Source organism: Elgaria multicarinata, chromosome 11, assembly GCF_023053635.1.
Source record: "Elgaria multicarinata webbii isolate HBS135686 ecotype San Diego chromosome 11, rElgMul1.1.pri, whole genome shotgun sequence".
Taxonomy (NCBI): Eukaryota; Metazoa; Chordata; class Lepidosauria; order Squamata; family Anguidae; genus Elgaria; species Elgaria multicarinata.
Window position 1 is genome coordinate 19,652,968 of NC_086181.1, and position 25,531 is coordinate 19,678,498.

The 25,531-nt window shown below is 42.9% G+C and overlaps 1 protein-coding gene across 1 annotated transcript; it reads left to right on the forward strand.

The window, feature by feature from the left end:
* Positions 1-25,531, forward strand: LOC134406188 (cytosolic phospholipase A2 gamma-like). Its single transcript, XM_063137481.1, has 14 exons — positions 1-160; positions 1,562-1,678; positions 2,656-2,798; positions 5,466-5,664; positions 6,398-6,506; positions 11,174-11,314; positions 11,843-11,896; positions 14,416-14,484; positions 16,288-16,416; positions 18,154-18,294; positions 19,423-19,515; positions 22,485-22,639; positions 23,896-24,064; positions 24,667-25,531. Exons 1-14 carry the CDS (start codon positions 137-139, stop codon positions 24,831-24,833), a joined length of 1,710 nt encoding a protein of 569 aa, XP_062993551.1. The 5' UTR covers positions 1-136; the 3' UTR covers positions 24,834-25,531.

Consider the following 25,531-nt stretch of genomic DNA (forward strand, 5'->3'; position numbering starts at 1 on the left):
CATGGGCAAAAGGAGTCAACACAAACACACTGCCTGGTGGAAACTGTAAATGCTAACATCTCAGGCTAACCCTACTATTCAGCATTTCGTTTGAGTGAGCGTTCTCATATCTGGTCAGAAAGAAAACAGGGAGGAGATGGAGACTGATGTGGCTGGGACGGTAAGTTCTACTTCTGGCAATCAGCAGTGTCTTTTCTATTTTGCACCTCCACAGAACTTAAATCCAATGGAACAGAATTGTAGAATCAGGTGTAGGTTTGTCTGCAGTTTTCTTTGCTGCTGTTCCAACATAGCAAAGTAGAGCTATGAACTACATTATTATTATTATTATTATTATTATTATTATTATTATTATTATTATTATTATTAGAGCTATGAACTACAGTATTGCACAACTTCCAAACCATGGCAGGGTGATGTGAAATTATGACTCATTGACAATGCCATTACACAGAGCAGGGCATCTTAGTCATTGGAGCAACTACCTGAAATTAAGTGATAGTTCTTGGCTGGGATAGGACTGTCCACCACTTCAGGCCTGAACCCCAAATCTGAACCACTCTGCTGCTAAGATCATCTTCTTGGCTTGCCGCTCTGACCATGTTACTCCACTTCTGAAATCTCTTCATTGGCTTCCAATTCACTTCAGAATCCAATACAAACTTCTCCTGTTAATCTACAAAGCTTTTCACTGTCTAGCTCCTTCCTATCTTTCCTCTCTCATCTCACACTATTGCCCCGCTCGTGCTCTTCGCCCATCTGATGCCATGTTTCTCACCTGCCCAAGGGTCTCTACTTCCGTTGTTCGGCTTCGTCCATTTTCTTCCGCTGCCCCTTACGCCTGGAACACTCTTCCAGAACATTTGAGAACTACAAGTTCAATCGCAGCTTTTAAAGCTCAGCTAAAAACTTTTCTTTTTTCTAAAGCTTTTAAAACTTGATTTTGATCTGACTTTTATACTGTTAGTTTTACTCTACCCTGTGCCTGTTTGGTGCATTCTCTTCCCCTTCTTATTGTTTTATTATGATTTTATTAGAATGTAAGCCTATGCGGCAGGGTTTTGCTATTTTATTGTTTTACTCTGTACAGCACCATGTACATTGATGGTGCTATATAAATAAATAATAATAATAATAACTGAAGCAGGCTGATTTGGACCACCTTGGGCTGAATACAGATCAGGACTGGATCAGGCCAAGGTAGTCTGGAGCAGATTGGATCAGGTCAGAAGCTCTTCAGGTCACCTCGGTCTGATCCGAGGCAATGGTGAGCCACTGTACCTCCCTTCCTGTGGGACTTACTTGAACCTCTCTGCCAGCCATCCATCTTTGATGAGAGCTGCCAATTAAAATGAAGATGAAGGCTCTGTTGTTTCCTAGATCTAAGGTTGTAAACTATGGTGGCCATAAAAGGCCATTTCCAGCAGCTCTGTATTGGCCTCCAAAGCAAATTGGGGGTGGGACAGGTCTGTGCACAGCTCAACTGCCCTGCTTCCTAGCTTGCTAACGTATGACAGCATCTTTCTCCCATATCTGTATATGTGTGTGTTTGTGTTGGCAGGGAATTGTCAAGGTCCGAATTTCTAATACTCTCTCAGAGGGTGAAAAGAAAGCTATTGCGTCTAGGAAGGTGAAGGTGAAGGAAGGCCTTGACAAACTTGGGATTCCATGTGATGCGGTAGGATTTCATTTTAGCTCTCTGCTTCAAAAGGGCTACAATTACCGTATTTCTTCGATTCCAAGACGCACTTTTTTCCCCATATAAACATCTTTAAAAACGGGGTGCGTCTTAGAATCGTGGGTGCGTTTATTATTACTTAGTATCAAAGCTTTTTTTCTGTTGGTGGTACTGAAATTAGTGTGCGTCTTACAATCGATGGTGTCTTAGAATCGAAGAAATATGGTAAATGTTTTTTCAAAAGACATGAATTATATGAAAGCATTACCCAGTGTTCGCATAAAGTGTAGATCTTATAACAAATTGAATTCAGACTTATTCTTGTGGTAGTTGGGTGAAAAAAAGATCTGGCAAGGCCTCTGGCTCAGGGGTTTTGCTGGTATCTGCAAGCAGGTCTGGGGGGAAATGCCAGTATCCTTGGAGAGTCACTGCCAGTTGATGTAGACCAGTGGTCTTCAACTGGCCCAGACCTAAGACCCACCTCAGTTTCACAACCTGCAACATGGAACTCACTTTCACAAATTTACAATTGCCCAACGTGGTGGCAACAGCTTTGTCCCAACCAATCTGGACTGACCTCATGGCCCACTTTTGGGTCATGACCCACCAGTTGAAGAACACTGGTGTAAACAATACTGAGTTAGATGGACCAATGGTCTGGCTCAGTATAAGGCAAGCGCTATGACACTCTTTTGATTAAAATATTTGATGCCCCTTTTCAGATAAAGATTACAAAAATGTTTACAAATACCAGAGCATGAATACATTCTAAAAACTCAGAACTATCAGCTATTGGCAATATGAGATACTCATGCATGCTAGCCATCAAGTAGCCGTGGAAATGATCAGCAGTCCAAAAAATCAGACATTGCGTTCAATATAATCAAGGGGATTTGATAAAATGCCAGTTAATATTTGAAAATTCATGGGAGGATAACTGCTGAATATGTTGCCTTTTGGGCCTTTCCTTCCATTAGGACAAAATCCCCAATATTGCTGTCCTGGCATCAGGAGGAGCTTTGCGGGCCATGATTGCTCTTTATCGCACACTGGTGGAACTGAAGAAATACAACCTCTTGGACTGCGTTATGTACTTGGGTGGGGTGTCTGGCTCCACCTGGTAAGTGCGTGATGGTAGAGATGAAAGCAAATATTGAATAAGATGATAGAATGGACTGCCTTGCTGGATCAGATCAAGTTCTATCTCAACTAACTTTCTGTTTCCAATAGCACTTACTGATGGGTTCCTAGGAACTTAAAAATATTAATTTCCTTTATTGTTTTTCCCAGCATCTGGTATGCAGAAGCTCTACACAACTCTATTTATTAATCACAGCTGCATTAAGTACAACAGTCTATGGGGAGAAATCTGCAAAATGACACATAAATCAGTATATTTTGGTCAAATGGGTTTAAAAAAACCCTGACAGATGATACAATAACCCTTGATGGATTAAATAAGCCATCATGGCTTATTTAACCAGTCATGGGTTCTTGTGAGGTTCGAACCCAGTCATAGATTTGATATATTCTGTATGGTCTACCTTTAACTCAGATGATGAGCTGAAATGTCTTAAAGTATAGTTTGGGGTGATAGGGGTCAGATCCTTTAAAGTAACATATCAACCATAATGGTTTTTATTTTTTAAAATCAATCAATCAATCAATCAATCAAACAGCAATTCATTGTTTTTTGCAATTACTAGGTCTGAATGGATATTGTTATAGGTTTCCTATTGGATTTCTGCGAACAGAACTATCACTGTGGGTTACTTGTAGCCTCCCCCAATTTGTTGCCCTTCAAGTGTTTTGGATTACAACTTCCATCATCTCTGACCATTGACATGTTGTCAATAGGTGATGGCATTTGAAGTCCAAGCACCTGTAGTTTGAATGTATTTAATAGTGAATTAAATGCATTCAATAGTGGATTAAATGTTCGTCAGCTGAAAACTGCAGCCCTGCTAATTTGGAATTGTCATCAAATGAGTTAACGGGCAGAGGTCCAATAATTTCATTGGTGACTTTAGGGGACGGGTGCAGAACCACAGGCCTGGGGATGAGATTTGGCCCTCCTGAAGTCCCAGTCTGGGCCTGCAGGGTACCCCAGATAACCATGACCCCTTTCCTTGGCTCCAACCAGCAATCATTGGGTGGTTTCCTGGCTCTTGTGCTTTTTTGTCATTTTAAAAGGTTGAAAATTCTCACAACGCTTAGTTACTGCTATTAATAGTTTTAAGCTGATATTTTTTGTCCTGCCTCTGTCTTCGGTCCACCACCACTAGAATGTTAATGGTTCAAAGAACCAGGAAAAGGTAGGGGGGAGGTGAAAATTGCTGCCACCGTTACGCATGCGCCACCTGCTGCCGCTTCACCTGCAATCCCGTAGTACTCAGGGACAGCGCAGGCCAAACGCCCAGGAGTTCTGTTCAAAATGAAGAATATTGACATGTGGTGCCAGGATTCCGAATTTATAGTCTGACTCAACAGGAAAAGGAAAAATAAAAGCTACGCAAGACAACAGCAGAGGGCAGCCAAGATCTTCATGTAAAATCTTCAGGAAGCATAGCTGTGTTGTTTTGTTGCAGCAAAAAAACAAGAGCCCTGTGGAACCTTAAAAAACAATGAATCTATTATGGAATGGACATCAGGGCAACGAGGAGGCCAGATTGGTTTATCCATTAGCCAAAGGAGCAGCAGCTGCAGGGAGTTTTCTTTCCTTCCTCTTTGACCAGAAGAACACTTAGCTCCAACTGCCAGCTGCCCTGATACTAGAGAGCACAGGAAAAGCACACTCTGGTTTTAAATATTGCATATTGTTTTTAACGTTTTAATTTTTGTAAACTGCTCAGAGAGCTCTGGCTATGGGGCAGTATAGAAATGTAATAAATCAATCATAAATCAAGGTGACCCCTGAGAACTTCTCCAAAGCTCTTTGGGCTGAAAGAGGTTCGATATCCCTATTTTAGGAGTAGTCAGCTCTGTGGAGAGACAGCTTGCCTCGAAGGCCAGATGTTGCCTGCTTCAGAACTAGGGATGACTGAGCTCCCCTGTGTCCTGTTTATGCTCTGCTTGCCAGACCCCCACGTGTTGCCTGAGCCTGACGTGCATGTAGGGTGAGCTGCCAGACATTACACAGGTGCCCAGTGGGAGCTTGGAACTTTTTTTTGATCCACAAGCCATGATTTTGGACAACATTACAGGTTTTTACAAAAATCATGATTTGCACAAATTTGTAGCCCCAAATAGTGCAATTTGTGCAAAATTGCAGGTGTAAAGGACCATTCATGCCTGTTGTTTTGCATAGATTGTGCTACTTATGACCATGAATTTGCACAAATCACATTTTCCGTAAAAGTTTCACCAGTGATTTTGTGCAAAATTGCATTTGCGCGAAACATGATTTGCAGGAGAAAAGTGGGGAACTATGAGCTTGCCCAACCTGGCATGCTCCAAGTCAAGCCAGAGATTTATGAGCTACCTTTTGGGAGGGGAGGGCAGAGCTGGCAAAAAAATCACCAAGCTGTACCCCCAAACTGGATTCCTCTGACACTTCTATTTAGAATTGAAGATCATATTCATGCTTGATAAAAGTTAAATTATTCCTGCTGTCTGTACATCCTCTGGCCAAGCTGCAGTTAAAAGAAAAGAGAGCATAAGACCTTTATCCCATATTCCTCAATTACTTGTCTACCAAGTACCCTGGAAATAAGCAAATTTCAAAGTAGGATCACGGTTGCAATCCATTGCTCCTTCCTAATGTCACTGTCCTTTTTTGTGTGAAAAGGTGCATGCCAGACCTTTACAAAAATGAAGACTGGGAAGATAAAATAGAGACATTGGAAAAACGTCAGCATGAAAACCTTGTCCAAGGCCACTTGGAAATTGAGAAGGCAATAAAAGCTGTTCTGGAGGCAGTAGAGGATGAACATTACTCTTTGACGGATATCTGGTCCTATTTCCTTCTGCATGAACTGCTAAACCAGGTGAGTGGAGAACAAAGATGAGATTTCTGCAATTGCTAAAAGCAACCCAGACAGTGACATCTCCCTGATGTTCTACTGGTCCAGTCTCTCAGATGTCACCAATGCATACATCCAAAGCACTGAAGTGAGCATTGTTGTTGTTTAATCATTAAAATGTACGAGAGCTGCTGAGGAGGGGGGGGGCAGAAATGAGGGTCAGATATGTCCAGAGGGCTTCAGGTTTCCCACTTCTTTCTCTTTCTTTCCCTCCCTCTGGGGAAAAAGATGAGGATAATGGTGGCTTCAACCACTGCTTAGCATTCGTAGGGTGACCAGATGCACTGGGAAACCCCGGAGACCACCAGAAAAATGAAGGTCTCCTGCGCAACCAGGACTGGACTCCAATTCATTGGGGAAAAGTGCTGGAAGATGCGTTCCTGGACTTCCAGGAATGCGTCCTCCGGCTCTTCCCCAGTGCCAATCTAGTGCAGTAGAAGGCTAGATCGGCGCTTGGGGTGGGGACTGGAGGACATGTTCCCGGACTTCCAGGAATGCACCCTCGAATTCCCTCCCCCTGGGCCGATTTCGACCTTCTCCTGGTGCGATCGTGCCAGCACAGGAGAAGACCGAAATCGGCCCTGGGTGGAGGAACTGGATCAATAACCATAGGCATTTCTAGGAGACCAAGGTGAGAGCCAATGGTCATTCCGAAACAAAATGAGTAATACATTAATTTAAAAACCATGTCTTTCAGTTTGATGAGACTGAATTGTCTGCACATGCGACATCCTGTGAGAATGGGAAGAATCCTTATCCTATCTATGCAGCTGTGGACCAAGAAACATACCAGAAACAGCATGCAGGTAATTATGTCTGTATGCATGCACATGTGTATTACAGTTAAATTAAATGCATGTAAGTATTGCAGTTAAATTAAACAGAAATCAGCACATCTCAATTTTTATCTTCTTTTGGTGTGACAAATTCTCCTTTGTCTGGAATCTTTCCCCCCCCCAGAAGGCAGGGAACAAAGGATAAATTTAATCCACATCACTTATTTCATGATGAATGGACTTTAATTAATAGCTTGTCCCCTCTCATGGTTGGAGCAGGTAAGAATGGCTCAGTTCAGACAATACATTTCTCAATGGTGGTTTTAGAACTCCACAGTCTCGAGGGAAAACTCCACCCCACAGTGGAGTTTTTGTGTAGAAAACACTCCATGCTGAATATCCATGCTGTGCAGAGGAGAATTCCTGTGCAATGGTTGTGTTACATGTTGTGTGGAGGGCTCCATGGAGTTTTCCATTATGTTGAGTTGACTTTTCCCACTGGCTACAGAGTTCTCTGGCAAGAGTGGCAAAAGGAGTGAGTGCTATTCTAGGAGAGCTGCTGGGCAGGGCCGGCGCTACCTTAGAGGCCACTCAGGCAGCTGCCTAGAGTGCCAAGCTAAGAGGGGCGCGGGGCGTAGAGCAACACAGCACTCATGTGCGTTGGCTGTGAGCCGGCCCAGCCCAAGGATACAGCTGGGCCTGGGTGAGCGAGATGGCGCCCCGCACCCGCCCAGCTAAAGCAAAGCCAGGGACGCTGGGGTGGGGAACGGCTCCACGTTTGGACTTCCAGAACGTGCTCAGAAGCCCGAATGTGGAGCCGCCCACCGCACCCCAGCGTCCCTGGCTTTGCTTCAGCTGGGCGGGCATGGGGCGCCATCTCATCAGCATGAGGGTGATGCGAGGCAGAGCTCAGTTTGCTAGCTGTTGCAAGTGGCTGGGCCTCCAGCACCCCCCCCCCCAGCACTGAAGAAGAGGGGGAAGAAGAAGAAGCAAGAAGAAGCAAGCAGCAAGTACCAGGAGGTGGAGAAGAAGAAAGAGAAGAAGCGAGTAAGGTAAGATTGAGGTGTGTGTGTGTGTGTGTGTGTGTGAGAGAGAGAGAGAGAGACAGAGAGTATGGGTGGATGGAGTAATCCTGAACATGTGTGTGTGTGTGTATGTGAGAGAGAGAGAGAGAGAGAGAGAGAGAGAGAGAGAGAGAGAGAGAGAGAGAATGGGTGGATGGGGTGCATGGGGTCTTTGAGTGAATGTGTCTGGGAAAGCCGCCAAATGGCTGGACAAAGACAAATGAGCACAGCTGGTATCTTAGCAACAGTGAGTTTATTGCAAGTACAAACTTGGAAAGCAGGCCAGGGGAAAAGGGGGCTTGAGAAGTCAAGGCAAAAACAGGGACGGAGTGGAGCAAGATTCAGGCTTACTGCAAAGTCTCTGTTCAGTTCAGAGTCTAGGGGTCGTGGCAAAGCGGAGGCACAGTGGTTCAGTCCAAGGTCAAGCACAGCCGACGGTCAGCAAGGTCCAAAGATACAGTCCAGGAGTCACGGGAGCAGGCACGGGCAAAACGTAGTCAAAAGCAGTCCAAGGTCGCAACAGGAGTCCAGAAGTAGTCAGACGTGGTCACGGGGTCCGGGAGTCAAGGCTGGGTTCAGGAACTCGGTATCTGGAGCAAGATGCGTGGTCAAGAGATCTCAGAGCCAAAGCTTCCGCCAAAACACTCAGATAATCTCTGACAATTTGGCAGGGCTCCCGGCTGCTCTTTTATCCTCAGTCAGAGTGCTGAGTTAGAGTTTCGCAGCTGATCTCTGATTGCCTGGCGTTTCTGTTGGAGACGGCTAGACCGGCGTCTGGTGGCCTTCTCCGCCCGTAACTGGCTGAAACCGGGCTTTTCCGTCTCTTCCTCAGATCCCTGCGGCTCCTCCAGAGTCTTTGCCAGCATCAGGCCCTCAGAGCTGGCAGAGGTTCCTTCTGGCCTTGGCTCCTCTCCCTGAGGCTCTGCCACAGCCTCTGCCAGTCTATTCTCATCACCTGAGCCAGGCCCCTCTGCACTGGGTCCAGCCTCTGCCAGCTCCCCCTCATCTCCCGACTCCATTTCCATGCAAGGCATGACAGAATGCATGTGTTTATGCATGTGTTTGTTTGGAGTGAGTGATGCTGAGTATGTGCGTGTGCACGTGTGTGAGCTGGGGGGAATGATTTGGAGGTGATATTCCTATTAAATACTGCATTTTAGAACCATAGACATTCCTTTCCAATTTGTTTGCTATAATTGGCATGGCGTATTTCTTGCACTTTAAAATAAATTTAGCAGTTTCAAGTTTTGTGCTTCTTATTTTTTCCAGGAAACATATGTTCTTAAAAATCAAAGTTGGCATTTTTTGGTGTGTGTGTGTGAAAGTAGCTCACCATGCCTAGGGCGCAAAATAGTCTGGCACCGGCCCTGCCGCCAGGATTGGGATTTTTGCAGCAATGGCTGATGGGATACCATCAGGAGGACTGGGGGAGGAGAGAGGATGGAGAAAATGTCAATCAAACATCATGTTGCCTTTTACTAAGCTCTACGGGAGCCCACAGTCACACAGTGGTAGAGTTAGAACATGTTGTGTGGGGAATACCTTCTGAAAACTCAACTGTTGAGTGGAGTTTTCTGCATAGAGAAATGTGTTGTCTGAACTGAGCAAATATGTTAGTAATAAAGCCTGATATCTACACAGTAATTAGAGGCCTATAATTTATGGCTGCTCTTGCTAGACAAGCTGAAAATTGTAGCTGCTACATTTCTCCTTGCTGCCAGCTTGATGGAAGAAAGTGCCTGTAGCCAAAAGGCGGAAAAAAAATCCCATCCCACAGCCTTTCTTGTGGGAAAAGCAGATGGGGAGTATTCTGACTTCAGCCAATGCTTGTGGATTCAAGTCCTGTGTTGAGCAATGGCTGAAGAATTTCCACCCGCTTCTTTTTCTTTCCATCCCTCCTCGGGAAAAGGTGAGGATAATGGTGGCCTCTCTTTCGTGCAAGAAAGAGAGGCAGGAGTGTGTGGGTTTCAGCTGTTGCTGGGTGGCAATGCTCAGGAAATCACCACTGAGCGGTAGCTAGCCAAGAATCCCACAGAAAAGGAACTTGCTGTGAGGCCAAAGGCACACAAGTGGCCTTGGCCAAACAGTTTCCAAACCATTTCCAGATTCTTTTGAACACTGGAGCTGTGGAGGGAGTAAAGATTAGGGGTGTGCACTCTGCCCTGGAATTATCTGGTAACCGTGGACATCTGCGGAGCATTCGATCTTCCAGAGTGGAGATTGGCCACTTCCAAACCCATTGATTAATATCAGAGTGGAGACGTGCCCAATCGGAGCTTCTAATTTCTCCCAAATTATCTGACTGTTTTTCAGGTGTCAACGGTGTGTGTGTGTGTGTGTGTGTGTGTGTGTGTGTGTTGGATATCTCCATATCTGGAAGACGCTGAGTGGGATGAGGTGTAGGTTTGATATTGACATCTGTGGCTAACCAATTAGGAATTGCCACAGCTCTGTCCCTGCCCATGTTCTCTTCCAATGGCAGTGTTTGGGGCAGTAGGAAACACTAACTGACAGCTGATTCTGGCTGCAGGGGATGGGAGGGGAGCGTGTTTCTGCTCAGACTCATAGAAATCAACCATCCATATTTCCACAGTGTGAAAGTGCTGCTGGGCTGGCTGGCATTGTGAGCGAGAAAGCTTCTACACCTGAGTCAGGCACAGGAAGGCTCTTTATTTCAGTGGCTGGGCTTCCAGTGCAGTGTGTGTGGGTGGTGGTGGTGCTGCTGCTGCTGCTCCAACCAATAGATGTGAAGGGCACCAGGTTGGAGAAGGATGGAGTGGGATACTTTTTTTAAAAAAAAAAAAGACATGAATGAATCTGATTCAAACTTAGCATGGATAAATCCCTCCTTGAGCTATAATAATAATAAATAATAAGCTATCATTGTTCCAAGTTACATCTCTTTATCTATAAAATTATGCAGATGTAAGCATTTTTGTTGATTTCCATTTAAAAATTCCTAAAAATCAAAGCATAAACCAATCCGATTGAATCTTGGCATGGGTAAATCCTTCCCTAAGAGCTATCAATGTGCCGTGCTTTATCTCTTTATTTTTAAAAATGAGGGAGCTGTAAACATTTGATTATTTTCCATCAGTTAGGGTGGTTATCTGAAAAGGGGTGGTTCTCCAATGGGTAATCTGATGGAGAAGAGTAAGGAGAGCCACTCCAAAAAATGGAGCAGAGAATCACCTCAACAGAGCTCTGGCTTGATCTTTAAGGTGGAGAAGACCCACTTTGCACACCCCTAGTAAAGCTCATCACAAAGCTCTGGTGATCCCTGCCCACCATCATGCTCACCAGAGGGTGAGCCTGGATATGTATGGATTCCTGACCACAAGTGGCATTCAGGTCCATGTTCAGTTCTGGGTTCTGTGAATTGGTAATCTTGCATTACAATGTGAATCCAACACATTTCTAACCCAACCCTCCCCACTTTAAGGAATTTTACTCATCTTACTGAAATCCTTCTAACTTCTTTTGAAATCCCTACAGATCTTTCTCCTGTAAGAAGAGATAATTTGGTGGCAGCTTTGCCCACACGCCTCCTGGGCTTTCAGTTCTTTTCATTAACCCATTGTCCTTTCATTTTAAATCTTGATCTTTCCTGATCTTTATGTTTGGGTTTTCCAGGCACCTGGTTTGAATTTACCCCACATGAAGCTGGGCTTCCTGGCTTAGGAGCATATGTAGACATCAAATATTTTTGGAGCATATTTCAAAATGGGCAAATGGTTGAAGAGAAGAAGGCAAAAAACATCTGCTATCTGAAAGGTATATCATCTAATCCCCCCCCCCCCCCCTTATGTGTATCATTCTCAAAATGCCAACCCTAAGCAAAGTACATAGTCTGCCCTGGCCTGGTTCAGACAACACGCTAAACCACGCTGCTTAACCACAAAATGGTTAATGGAATGCATTCCGTTAATCATTTTGTGATTAAGCAGCATGGTTTAGAGAGTTGCCTGAATGGGGCCACTGCATTTGCATGACCCACACTGAGAGGAATGTAGGGTGGAGGCATAGCTTACAAGTGCTACTGAAAGATATGTTGATCAGACAAATACATTATGAAACATCATTGTTTGGGGAACTGTTTGGGAGAACTGGTATAGCAGCCCAACCTGGATCTAACAACAACAAAAAGGACATCTGATTGCCAGTGGCAGGACATTTATAATCTTCCCTTTCTCTGTGTTGATGGGGAGGTTATGTCATTTTAAAATGAAATATTAATTCTGGTCTTTTACTGTCAGCAGGTGAAACGCAGGGCTGTTAATGCCATATCTTCTTTATTTTCAGGTTTATGGGGAAGTGCCCTTGGAAGTAAGGAAGAACTTAAAAAGAAAATAGAAGGTATTGTTCTTTCTGTGGCCAAGAAGCCAGGATCCAGCCCTGGATTAATCTTTAAGCAATATAAGCACGTGCTTAGGGCACCACAGAGTACCGGTACCATAGCTGTAGCTGTCTAATTTTAAGGAATTCCAGATTCATAGAAAAGGCCTAGTGGCATATTCTAAGAGCCACAATTTTTTTTTTGTTATTTGTGCTTTATTTTATTACACCCAATCAACCAGCTTTAGGCTCTATGTGTCCCATGACGTCATCTGACATTTGAGATAACTTTCTGACAACCTTTGTCTCAACATATACTCAGAATCCAGTATGTTTGACTATCTTACCAATGTTTTCTGCATGAATTTCAGTGTTTATATATATATATATATATTCCATATTCTTTTGTGTGTGTGTTTTATTTTTGCTTCTGTACTTTTCAGACCCCAAGATGAAACATGTTCAATTAAGTGGTGCACAGAAGAGAAAACTTCAGCACTTATTGAGTCTTAATGTCTTGCCGGATAAGCAATGGAAGGGCCAAGGGGGCACCATTATTGGGCTGTGCTCAGGGCATCAGCTGGCCTTAATCTGGCCCTGCCAGGATCTGAGACTATGAGATAGTGTGGGCCAGGAAGAATTCCTGTAGCATGGCTGTCCCGGTGGCCTTATCATGCACATGAAACAAATCTTGCAAGATTTCCCTGAGGAATCTTGAACGATTGGAAGGAATACTGGGAAGGTAGTCAGCAATGCCCCTGAACAAGCAGGGGTCATGTATATATACAAGCAAGTGTCTATGCATTCTTGTGAATAGTCAATGCAATTATCACCTTTCTTATAGACTTTATTCTAGGCAAAACCTTTCTTGATTTCTGTAACTGTAGATATTCAGTGGTGGGGATCATGTCCATGCCTGGATATGTTGGCCAGTTTCCCCACTACCACCTATATACATGCATTCATTAGAACATCCAGAGTTCCTATGTGTACAAATTGGCTATTACCAAAGCAGATAGCACCTTTTGTTGATCAGCTATGTGAGGATTTGTGGATGGGGCCCCTTAAGTAAGACAAAGGCTGTGGTTAAGAGAATGAGTGGTAGACCGGGAAGCGCCTAATTCAAATCACAAAGCTATGAACTCACTGAGATGCTTAAGCAAACCACTGTATCAGTGGTGGGGGGACCTTTCATCCTATGAAAGGCTATTGATCTACAGAAAAAGTCCACAGGGTGCTGCAGCTGCTAAAGGAGGGAATAAGAGGTTATGGGAAGCCAGAGACAAAAGTTAGTGGAACCTGAATTGTAGTATTGCATACTGTAATTCTTTCTCTCTATGAAGATCTTCAGATGAGTGTGGGGGGATCACATTTCCTACCGTCACTTTGCCTCCTGCTTCTGTCCCACAATAGGAATGAGCAGCTTCCTCTTTCTTCCCATGGAGTTAGGAAATAGCGCCAATTAGCATTATAGCCAGAAGAATCAGATTTTCTGGGTGGTATTTTGTAAATGGGAAAAAATGACAGAAAGAGCAGGAGACATGTTGGTGGAACACACCATTGTCAAAATATCCCGCAAAGATCCATGAGATGATGCTCTCTGTGCCAGTCCATCCCTTCTCTGCTTCTCTACCACTCATTCACCATGCATGAAGTGGAAGAGAAAGCATTTCCTCAGAAGGGCAGCCTGGAGATGGAGAGTAGGCCTGTCTCATCTGCAGGGCAGAATGGCGCTGAGGGCCATTGGCTGAGGGCTGAGGCAATCTTTAAGGGGAATGTTGCTAGAGAACAACAGTATTCCATGAGCTTTATTTGAAGCTACTCCCTTATTATTTATTTGAATATATTTGTGGTCTATCATGTACAATTGGCATAGGATGGCCAGGTAAACATTTGTATATAATTAATTGTGGCGTAGTGGCTAAAGTGTTGGACTGGGAGTCAGGAGATCCGGGTTCTAGTCACCACTCAGCCATGGAAACACTAGGGCCAGATCTACACCAAGCAGGATTTGACACTTTGATATATTTTTTTTGAAAACTATATGTCGTGTGTCCTGAGCCCCAACAGTTGCCACTGCTGTTATAAACCATTTTAAAACAGTAGTGTAGATCCTGCCTGGGTGACTTTGGATTGTTGTTGTGAGGATAACATGGAGAGAAGGAGGATTATGTACACCACCTTGGGTTCCTTGGAGAGAAAAAAGGCAGGATATAAATGCAATAATAAATAAAACAGCATATTTTCTGTTTTCTCAAAGCACTTTGTATTATATTAGATTACAGTATTGTTGTTACATATGCAAAAGGTAGATGCAGTTTCTATAAAATAAATGGAAAGTGACATAGGTGGATCATGACAGACTAGTAACTACAGGGTTGTGATAGTGGGGTGGCGTACTTTGGCAAAATGAGAATTTAACACTCAAGCTGGCTCTGTGACAGTGGTTGCAATAATCTGGGTGTTGCTAGTTATATTGGCATGTTGTGCTTCAAAAACAAGACCCTCATGTGTGTGTTAACATATGCATCTTTTTAAAGGTAGTTTACGGCATTTACGGGATTTACTAAGACATCACACTTCAACATACTCTTCTTCAACAGACTTGGGTGAGTTGTCACAACAAATTTTAACATTTACTCCTCCACTCTTGGCTTCTTTCCACATCTCTATGATGACCTGATCATTCTCATAAACTCTAAAGACAATTTGGAAGACTCTTAAAGGCCAGCAGCCCTTCTGTCTCCCATACACATTAGGGAGGCGCTGAGTCAGTCAGTGTAAGCAGGTATTCAGTACAAACATTATGATATGTATCCAATGCGCTCAAGAAGTTGAGTTCAGAAAATTACAGGTTAAACTCAATTTGTGCCCCAAAGTACCATCATTCAACAAGTCCAACACTGTTGCTGAGACAACTGCAAATAGTCTCCCATACTGCCTCATCTCCTCATGGGTGCAGAAAAAGTCTAATATGTAGAGTATGTTATATGCCAGAGTTGATGCACTTTAATATAAAGTAGCATTCATCTCTTTCTGTCTCCTCTCTGAGCTGCACCAGGAACATATCTGGGAGAGCTGCCTGTTATGGCACTCTATGGAACTGAGAGGCAGAATAGTGGATTAAATGCTCCTCAGCTGAATCTTACAGCTCTAATAATTTGGAATTGGCAAATGACAAGGTGATGGGTAGAGGTTTAATAGTTACAATGGTAAGTTTAGAGAAAGCAGAGAATAGTTATGTGGAGAGACAACTTTTCACAAGGCCATGTGTCACCTGCTTCAGAATTGAACAATGTAACTTTAGTGGTGTGTGTGTGTGTGTGTGTGTGTGTGTGTGTGGTGGGGGGCTCATCTACACCAAGCAGGATATTCCACTATGAAAGCGGTATGAAAGTGGTATATAACAGGCAGGATCTACACTACTGCTTTATAGCAGTATTTAAGTGCACTGACAACTGTTGGGGCCCGTTGACACATCTTCATCAAGCAGGATCTAACACTATGAAAGTGGTATGAAAGCAGTATATAGTATGTGTCAACGAGCCCCAACAGTTGTCAGTGCACTTCAATACCACTATAAAGCAGCAGTGTGGGTCCTGCCTTTCATATACCACTTTCATACTACTTTCATAGTGGAATATCCTGCTTGGTGTAGATGAGGCAGGTGTGTGTGTGTGTGTGTGTGTGTGTGTGTGTGTGTGTGTGTTGTTCAGTAGTAGAACACATGCATTGCATGCAGAAGGTCCTGGTTTCAATCCCCAGCATCCCAAAGGAGGGCTAGGAGATCTTGCTTGAAACCAGGGTCAGCTGCTGCTGCCAGTCAGTGTCAATAATATTGGGGTAGATGGACCAATGGTCTGACTCGGTATAAGGCAGCTTCCTGTATTTCAAACTTTATACTTGGTTAAATTGATATTGTTATCTTACAGAACATAAGAAGGAAAATAATAAGTTATCAACTGGAATGTGCAGCAAAATGTTGCAGTGTGGAGTCCTCTTTACTCAGGATTCCAGCCACTCTTTTCCACATGTACCATAAGCATGACCAGTCTTTATGTGGCTGTTTTTGAAGGTTCTTTCCCCCTTACCCATATTTCCTAAAAGATAGATTTGTACCAATTCTTTGAGAGTTACCTTGTTGTGCTTAGGTAAATAAAGAAGAGCACGTACAACCTAAACATCACAAATATTTGTTTAATGTGTGGAGTCATTGTAATGGGGACCTCTGGAGGCTTAAGGGAAAGAATGATAAAAAGGCCAGCCTTCACTCCAAGGTTTTTACGAGCACATGAGTGGGGGCTAATGCCTGGATATTTAAGCAAAATGCCTGCCATATATAGTTTATCTTAAGTGAGCTGAGAGTAAGCCAGTATTTGTAACCCTACTTCCTGCTCTGTTTCTTTGCCAAGATCAAGATGACCAGAAACTTAATATACTCTATGAAGGTTATCATTCTCTTCTGGAGCTGCACTTGTCTGAATCATTAGATGGAAGAGAAGCAGAGAAGCATTTTGACGATCTAGAAAATATCTTGAAAAGTAAGTAAACATCAATCACAAATCATCAACATTTTTGGCTAATTTAAAAGCTTTCTTTTCCACCAATATCCCATGTAGCTAACAACAAAAATAAAAACAATCAACTTACAACCTATGCAACTGTCTAAGAACAACACTAAGAGAACAATCTTATGGCCCCTAAACAATGTCTGGGGGGGGCAAAAGGATTACTCAGTTTAGTTAAGGTGACCATATGAAAAGGAGGACAGGGCTCCTGTATCTTTAACAGTTGCATAGAAAAGAAGAATTTCAGCAGGTGTCATTTGTATATACCTGGAACCTGGTGAAATTCCCTGTTCATCACAGCAGTTAAAGCTGTAGGAGCTACACTAGAATGACCAGATTTAAAAGAGGGCAGGGCACCTGCAGCTTTAACTGTTGTGATGAAGAGGGAATTTCACCAGGTTCTCCATATATACAAATGACGGCTGCTGAAATTCCCTTTTCAATACAACTGTTAAAGATACAGGAGCCCTGTCTTCCTTTTCATATGGTCACTCTAGTTTAGTGGTTCCAAGGTTCAGAGACAGGGTTCAGGCCTCAGATCCAATAAACCACATTCGGGGCTTTGAATGGGGGGTATGCATGCACATTTTGTGAGCAAAGATGAAATTTTCATACATCCCTAACCAAGAGTACAATCTTAAAGCATTGCTAGTCTGTAGATGGAGAAGCTCCGAGATTGGAGCCCTCCACCCATCTAATGTGCTGCCAGTAATAGCTGTGCCGGGCATGAGGAATCACAGAGTCTTTTAGAGCCTTGTCATCTTCCTTTGCTATGATTTCTACTAGATGGGTCTATGAGCCCATCTAACTGCTGGGGGTGGGTCTGGGGCCTGGGAGTCCTTTGGAGCTGGCAGACCTATGGCTTCTCCTCTCCTCTCACCAACCTGCCCACCATCCTGCCCCCTCCCTCTCTATCCTCTTGCTGAAGAGCCACCATGGACCTTTCCGCAGTGGATGGGAAGGGAGTGGGGAAGGTCCATGATCAATTTTTCTCTTCCAAAGCCAGAGCATCCTATAGGGGAGGGGATCCACAGCATCTTCTGGTGCCTAGATGCTATCTAGAAGGCATAGGAATGTTGTGTTAAACTAAAGTCAATGAAACTTTTATTTGAACTTATTAGGAGAACCTGATGGTTTCCTGTCTATTCCAATGACATCTAAACTATGCAAATCAAAACTGTTGGAGAAGATTCATCATATTAACACTCTATTCAAATTTAAGATGGCTATAAAAACTGGTCTCTTCCAGCAGGCCTACCCAGATGAATTTTAAACCTAAGAATTTTAAGATGCCCAGATTGTTTTTTTAATATTGTATTGGTTTTATATGGTCTTTTAATTAGTTTTATGTATTTTATTTATACTGTATTGTTGTATTAATGTTGTTCCCCACCTTGATCCAAAGGGAGAGGTGGATAAGAAATAAATAAGCAAAATAATAATAATAATAATAATAATAATAATAATAATAATAACTATTATTATTAATTAAATCAGAGCAATAATAAATTGAACAATGAATCAGGCTACAACCCACTTATTTGTGAGTAAGCCCCACTGAATTTAATGGGACATATTTTAGATGATATGAATAGGAATGCACTATTCTTTAACGTTTCATCATTACCCAACACTCCTTTTCCTTTGTCGCCTGCAAAGCATTGTTTTTCACCTTGCTTAATCCATCATAATTATTCACCTTTGGCAAAGACTACAGCTCCAGCAAAAGCTATGAATTGCTCAGAGAAATCCGTCAGACCTGGTATTCTGCAGATGAAGAAACAAGAAAGAACGAGCATTTGAGACTGTTCCATGCTTTGGACACAGATTTTGGAGGCAAGTATCATAGTGGCATATGTTGCTTTTGAGGAGCTGTTCATTCTGAAAGTCTTTAGGTCTCCTTGAAGACATCTGAATTTGCTACAGTAATATAATCTAGGTGATCTTAAGAACATAAGAAGAGCCATGCTGGATCAGACCAAGGGTCCATCTAGTCCTGCGTTCTTTTCACCAGTGCCCATGGGAAACCCACAAGCAGGACATGACTCTTTCAGCACCCTCCCACCCAGGTTCCCCAGCAACTGGTTTACATACAGTAGGCATACCACATCTGATACTGGAGAGAGCATATAGCCAGCCATAATGACTAAGCCATTGATAGCCTTATCCTCCAGGAATGTGTCCAATCCCCCTTTAAAGCCATCCAAAGTAGTGGCCAACACTACTACAACAAAAAGCTTCTCTCATTGTTCTCTATTTATTTATAACCAAGTTTCTTATTTTAAAACATTTCCCAAAAAATGAGTGGGTGTTATGTACATGGCATGTGACTTGAAAAAGGAATTTTGCTACTTGTTGGGCCTCAAACACCAATTTCCCCACTAAAGAGTGATAATAATTAGTAGGATTTGTAGTGGAAAGAGTACAAATAACTAGGTGACCTGTAGAGGGTTGACCTATACTCAGACTCTGGGACAACCACCTTGGCAATTAAAAGATATTTTTTAATGGGTAGGTTCACTCTGCTTTTAGGGAGATTTCTTAGACATTTTTCATTGACACAATATCTGGGTCTGGAGGCCACATGCCATTTTTACTCAGGATGTCCCCAACAGAGTGCCACACTGAGGCATTGTGGGAAATTAAAATGATGGGCAGTTTACTGCTGCAAATAATTGGTCAGCCCACACGTGTGAAAAGAGGGAGCACTGATCTAGAATGGGGCCTCTTCAGAGGGCACTTTTTTAGGGTTCTTTTCAAACCTGAACCCAATACAAAAACTACAATATCTCTGTCAGAAAATATAATAAAATGACACCATGCCTTCATACTTCTCTATTTTAAGCTTATTGTGTTGGAAATGCAATCACTAGATTTCAGAGATTGAAAACCAATTTCGGCATGTGTGAATTTCTCATTATCATTCGTGAAATTATTCTTAGCTCTGCATTTCATTTCTTTTAGATATTACCAATCAAGACGACCAAGCTTTGTATAAAGTGATCAAAAAGACATGGTTATGCCTTAGGATGTGGACATGGGGAAAGACCAATAATTTCCTCTACCGCTGCTGTAAGCTGTTATTACAATCACACTAATATCGTACTTGAATATAAATAGATCACTTCTGTGAACAGTATACTCTCGGGTTGGAATTGTTCAATTCTTCTCTTCATCTCTATTACATGTAGCAGCACTTATCCCATGATGCTTTGTCATCACATTAAAAAATTTCTCATCTTTGCCAGCCATGATTTAAAAGCAGGGGAACTCTCAACCTGATGAAGTCACAGCATGGGATAAATGTTCCTACATTCTTACAGGGGAAAGCACTCAATATTGGGATGCCATTTTGGTGGAACATGAAGCTCTGATCTTTGAGGAGAGTGGGATGTGGGTCTTCTGGGACTATGGATTGCAGAGAAAAAGGCATCATAAGAGAGAGAGAGAGATATTTTGCACAGTTACAGCATTTAGCCTGCAATTATATACACGTATCTAAGAACACAGGAAGCTGTCTTATATTGAGTAAAACCATTGGTCCATGTAGCCCCAAATTGTCAACATTGAATGGCAGCAGCTCTCTAGGATGCCAGACAGGAATTTTTTTTCTAGCCCTACCTGAAGTTTCTGGGGATTTAACTTGGAACCCTCTGCATGCAAAACTAGTGCTATACCAGTGAGCCACAGCACCACTTACCAGGGAGTAAGCCCCATTGAGCAAAGTGGGATTATATCTGAGTAAGCTTTCGTAGGATTGCAGTGTTAATTGATTTTATCAGGCAGCAGATTAAAAATTTCTATTTAATGCAAGTTGTGTTCTGAAGGCCTGATCTATTCATGACCCAGTCAAAGTAGATTCTTTGGATTACCAAGATGAAACTTGTGAAAGAAATGACTGGTTGTGAATAGAAAACGGATGCAGAATAAAAGTACAAAGAAAGCTCACACATCTCTTCAGCCCTTGGAGCTGGCAACTCCCAAAGAGCTAGCATTAGTTGGGGCTCCAAATCAGCAGCAAATAGAGATCATTCCTTGAACCCCACGTTCTCCAGGTTAGCGTGCATGTTCCCCCTGGAGGAAAGCCAAATTGGTTATGCCTCAGCTCCATCAGTTATACTCTTTCTGATGTTCTAGTACGTGCCCCAAAGCATCACAGGCAAGTAATGACTCACTTGTCCTATGACTAACAGATCCCATCATGGGGGAAGGGGGAAGAAACCCAGTAAAGCAAATAGAGGAAATTAGGCAGCTAGATTGTTGACGAGGATAACACCCTTATCAGTGTCAGATAGCTAGCATGTGTACTGGTGCCTGCTTGCTTCATAGAATCATAGAATCATAGAATAGCAGAGTTGGAAGGGGCCTACAAGGCCATCGAGTCCAACCCCCTGCTCAATGCAGGAATCCACCCTAAAGCATCCCTGACAGATGGTTGTCCAGCTGCCTCTTGAATGCCTCTAGTGTGGGACAGCCGACAACCTCCCTAGGTAGCTGATTCCACCGTCGCACTGCTCTAACAGTCAGGAAGTTTTTCCTGATGTCCAGCCGGAATCTGGCTTCCTTTAACTTGAGCCCGTTATTCCGTGTCCTGCACTCTGGGAGGATCGAGAAGAGATCCTGGCCCTCCTCTGTGTGACAACCTTTTAAGTATTTGAAGAGTGCTATCATGTCTCCCCTCCATCTTCTCTTCTCCAGGCTAAACATGCCCAGTTCTTTCAGTCTCTCTTCATAGGGCTTTGTTTCTAGACCTCTGATCATCCTGGTTGCCCTCTTCTGAACACGCTCCATGTCTCTTGATATCCATGTCTCTCTTATCAGAAGCTGGCCATTATAGAGGACTACTCTAAGAAACAAGAAAACAGGCCTCTATATATTTAATAAACAGCATATAGGGCAACTATGTAAGTTCAACACCACACCTGACTCATTGTGTCAAACTCACTACAGAAGTATTTATAAAAACTGTGTATTTATTTATTTATTTATTTATTTATTTATGTATTACATGTTTATACCGCCCAATAGCTGAAGCTCTCTGGGTGGTTCACAAGTGTATGACAAGTGCCATCTTAAAAGAGGCATCCTTCTTCTATCCCAAACAGAAAATGATGCTTTTCAGAGAAATGTGCTATGTAAGACAATTTAGGCTAGGGCAGGGACATTCTTACATATGTGAATGAGCCACCTGCCTACAGTTATCCAAAACAGGCAAGACCTCTGCAATTTAATGGTGTGGAGTCCTCTAACTTTCTCTTAAAGACAGGCAATCTTTTTCCTGACTTTTCAAGATTGTGACCTGGCAGTTCCATGGACATGAAAGAACCTAGTTGTGTTGCAGTGTGATATTTCTATCTGGTTAATTGGTTAATATCTGGTATGCAGGTTATTGTATTCATCCTACAAAGTGTATCCAGGACAAAATAAACTTGAGCTTTTAAAGAAATGAATTTGAGAGCAACCAAAATTGACAGATTTATCTACCCAGGCCGAGGGCTTTGGGTGCTTAGCTCTTAAAAGTGTGTTAGTGCTGAATTAGGGTTGCCACATCTTTTACTTTTTGTTTTTTCCCCTGACAAGATTCTTGTCTTTACCATCCACATTGGCAGGCAGGTACATCACATTGCTTTCCAACATAGGAATAGTTGTACCTATTGAATGTGGCTTGTGCAAATGAATGAGAATTTTGCTCTTTTTTTAATAAGGATTATGGTGCTATATAAATAATAATAATAATAATAATAATAATAATAATAATAATAATTCACAATGTTCTTATTTGGGCAGAAAGAAACATGAGATTTTAAAAATTCAAATGTGGGGAAAAGGGAAAACGACATTCCTAATTGTACTTATACATAGCATTTGTGCATGGATGATTTTACTTCTGCATTCTTTATAGACTCTACCCTACTGCTGGAATGAAATGCTCATGACCAACAGTAGTAATGGTAGTTTCTATACTGAGTCGTAGTAACTAGCAAGTTTGTATTGGTTCAAGTAGCTTTATAGTAACACTCCATTTGGCATTATATGATTAGCTGATGTTGAATTCCCTGAGCTGACAAGCAAGGCAGCCGTCTCTCTCATTGATGCTGGTCTGGCCATAAACACAGCTTACCCACCTATTCTGCGCCCTGAGAGAGATGTGAAACTGATCCTCTCCTTTGACTTCAGTGCTGGAGATCCTTTTCTAGTAAGTCATTTAATTTCAAGGGGGAGGCGTACAAGGCTAGGATTTTGATCAAAGGATAATGCTGTCAGTATTCGTTATATCACCCATGGATATTATTAGATATGTCTCTTGTTACCCTGCTGTTATGTTTGAAATGAAATATAGACACCTCAGATATACAATATACCATTCTCTAAAAAGTCATTATGAAGTTTCCTTAGCAGTTTTGTAGTTGTCACCGATCGACTCTTCACACAACATAGGGGAAATCGACAACACAGCTTCTTCTCACTCTAGCAATGTCCCCTGGATGACAATGACATTGGAAGTGTCTTTCCAGTGTATCTCTCCTGTCTAGGGTTGTTGTGAGTGTCTGCTTGGCTCTGTGAGGGCAGCGGACTCCCCCCCCCCCCCACCCCAGTGGATGTGCCCAGTGTGAGGATAGTGCCTGGTGCAAGGATAGATCCATGCCCAAGTGCTCATGAGCCCCTGAGAGCGTTCGAATGTGGGTCTACCCTGGTTTCCGGGATCACACCCTTCCCCCCCCCCACTGCATTAATGGAGAGATTGCCAATCCCTAGTCCTGTTTGACTTGGTTCAAGATGCTCAGATGTGCTAAAGCCAGCAAGGAATGGGCAGGCATGGATTTAGCCAGTCAGGTCAGGTCCAGTCAAGTCCAATTCAGGGTGCTGAACAGCCAAACAAGTTAGACCAGGTAGGGCCTTCCAGGACCTTGGCCTGCTCCGCATTAGCTGAGACACAAGCAAGGGGTGCTGTTGAACCAGCAACAGTCAAAGGCTTACTGAAGCCTTATAAAGGCAAGAAGCTATAGACTTGCAGTTTGCTCCACCCCCTCTGAGAAGCAGCTTCTTTCTTTAAGGACCATGGGGGAATGTCCTCTGCATCTGAGGAGTCAGGTAAGGCACATCCTCTGGTCTGGAAGGGCCTGGCATAATAGGGTTGGATTACTAGAGGGAGTCTTCTCCGCCTCTGAGTCCCCTTTGAACTAGTGGATGTGTCAAAGTTGGGCAACATGACCGTATCTTGGACTTGAGTAGTGCAGGAGGGAGTCCTAGAGCATTCGTTCCTGTGCCCCTAAGGAAATGCCTGAAGGCTCCCTAAATGCAGCCCAGCATGTAGCCGTTAGTACTCTTTCTAGCCAGCCAGAAGGTATTCTTTCAAGTACTTTTGGCCATTGAGAGAGCTTCAGTTATTGGGTGGTATGCAATAAATAAATAAATAAACCACAGGTTTCAAGCTTTCTTCTTTTGGTTCAGACCATTAGACAAGCTGCTGAATACTGTGATGCACATGGAATCCCATTTCCCAAGATAGATGGGGGAGAACTGCAGGATATAGACAACCCGTCGGATTGCTACATCTTCAGGGGAGAACAGGTCCCAACTGTCATGCACTTCCCACAGTTCAACAATGTCAACTGTCCAGGTAACTTAGGAATGGGATTTGTTTGGGAAATGTCTAGTTCTGGTGTCTTTAATGCTTTGACCCTGTTCAGACGAAATGCTAAGCCACCATGGTTAAGCAATTTGAGCTAAACATTATGGCTTAGTGTGCTGTGTGAACCATGCCTTAGAGTGTCATTTTAACCGTTCCTAACCATGGTGGCTATATAATTAGGGTTTAAACATTCTTACTAACCATTTGTTACAAAAGGGTTAGTGACCTAATCATGGCTTAGTGTGTCATCTGAACACGCCCAGGGTCTGCATGCACATGCATATGAACTTCCCCGGTTCTGAGATGAACATGCCATTACAAGGCCACCCCCGTTAGAATTCAAGCTTGGCCCAACATGATTTCCCTCCCCACCACACCAGTCAGCCATTCCTTTTATTTCCTATGTTCCAACGAACATCACCTTGTGACAGGATAAGTGAGTGTGTGATGGAGAAGGTTGACTGGAACCTCACAGCCTCTCACTCAGTGGGCCAGGTCCTTCTTAGCATGCTCAGTCATGTATTTTTTTGCTGGAGTGTTTTCTATGCTTTCTGTTTCAGTTCATCCATTCATAGTGTCTCTCATTTTAGGTGAAGTGGCTAAATACAGAGAGCAGTTTTCAACGTTCAAGATGAGCTATTCAGATGAGGAGATTGAAAAGTTGCTCACTGCCACAATGAAGAATGTAGCAAATGTTCAGGAAAAGATTCAGGAGGAGATCAAACGTATTGTAGGTCCTCCTTCACAAAAAGCTTAAGTAAACCTAATAGCAGGTTCATATAATAAGACTTGTTTTCCCAAACAGAGAGCACCTCTGCTTATTGTTAACATTATTATTATTATTCATAGTATTATTATTCATAGTATTATTATCACCACTGCTGCCATCATCACTGTCAACTGAATTTGTATCCCATTGTTCTAATAGGATTTGTAGTCAAAGCTAAAAAAAACATGCTGATAAACACACACACACATACACACACACACACACACTCAAATAAGACTTAGCAAATCACAACGGCCTCAGACTCATGCACACATACCCTTCACTTTTCATCCACTGGCATGACTGTGAAGATGAAATTAGAAGCTGTTGCTTCTCATCTAAGCTAACCATGTTTGTTTTTGTCAGGCAAAGGTGGCATGGGGGAGATTTTATTGATTCAACCCAAAAGAAAACCCCCCTTGAGATATCACTTGCCTAATACTTCTGATATTACCTACATGCATTTCTGGATGTTCACCCACTAACACAGTTTATGACAGGAGGTATTGCACATGAGGAGGTGGAACTGCCTCTCTATGTTTTGTATTGGATAATAAATGCTTAAGTCTCATCTTCACCCCACTTCTACCCAAACAATGGTGAGGTCAACATCTTTGTTTATGAATAGGGATGTTGGAAGAATATGATTTTGGGGTAGAATTTTTGCCAGCTCAACCCCTCAGATA

Excerpts from the sequence above, each read along its gene's own strand:
- LOC134406188 (XM_063137481.1), top strand. The coding sequence starts at position 137 with ATGGAGACTGATGTGGCTGGGACG. Across the intron at positions 5,665-6,397 it reads TGCATGAACTGCTAAACCAG|TTTGATGAGACTGAATTGTC; the intron begins GTGAGTGGAGAA and ends CATGTCTTTCAG. Across the intron at positions 16,417-18,153 it reads TCTAGAAAATATCTTGAAAA|ACTACAGCTCCAGCAAAAGC; the intron begins GTAAGTAAACAT and ends CCTTTGGCAAAG.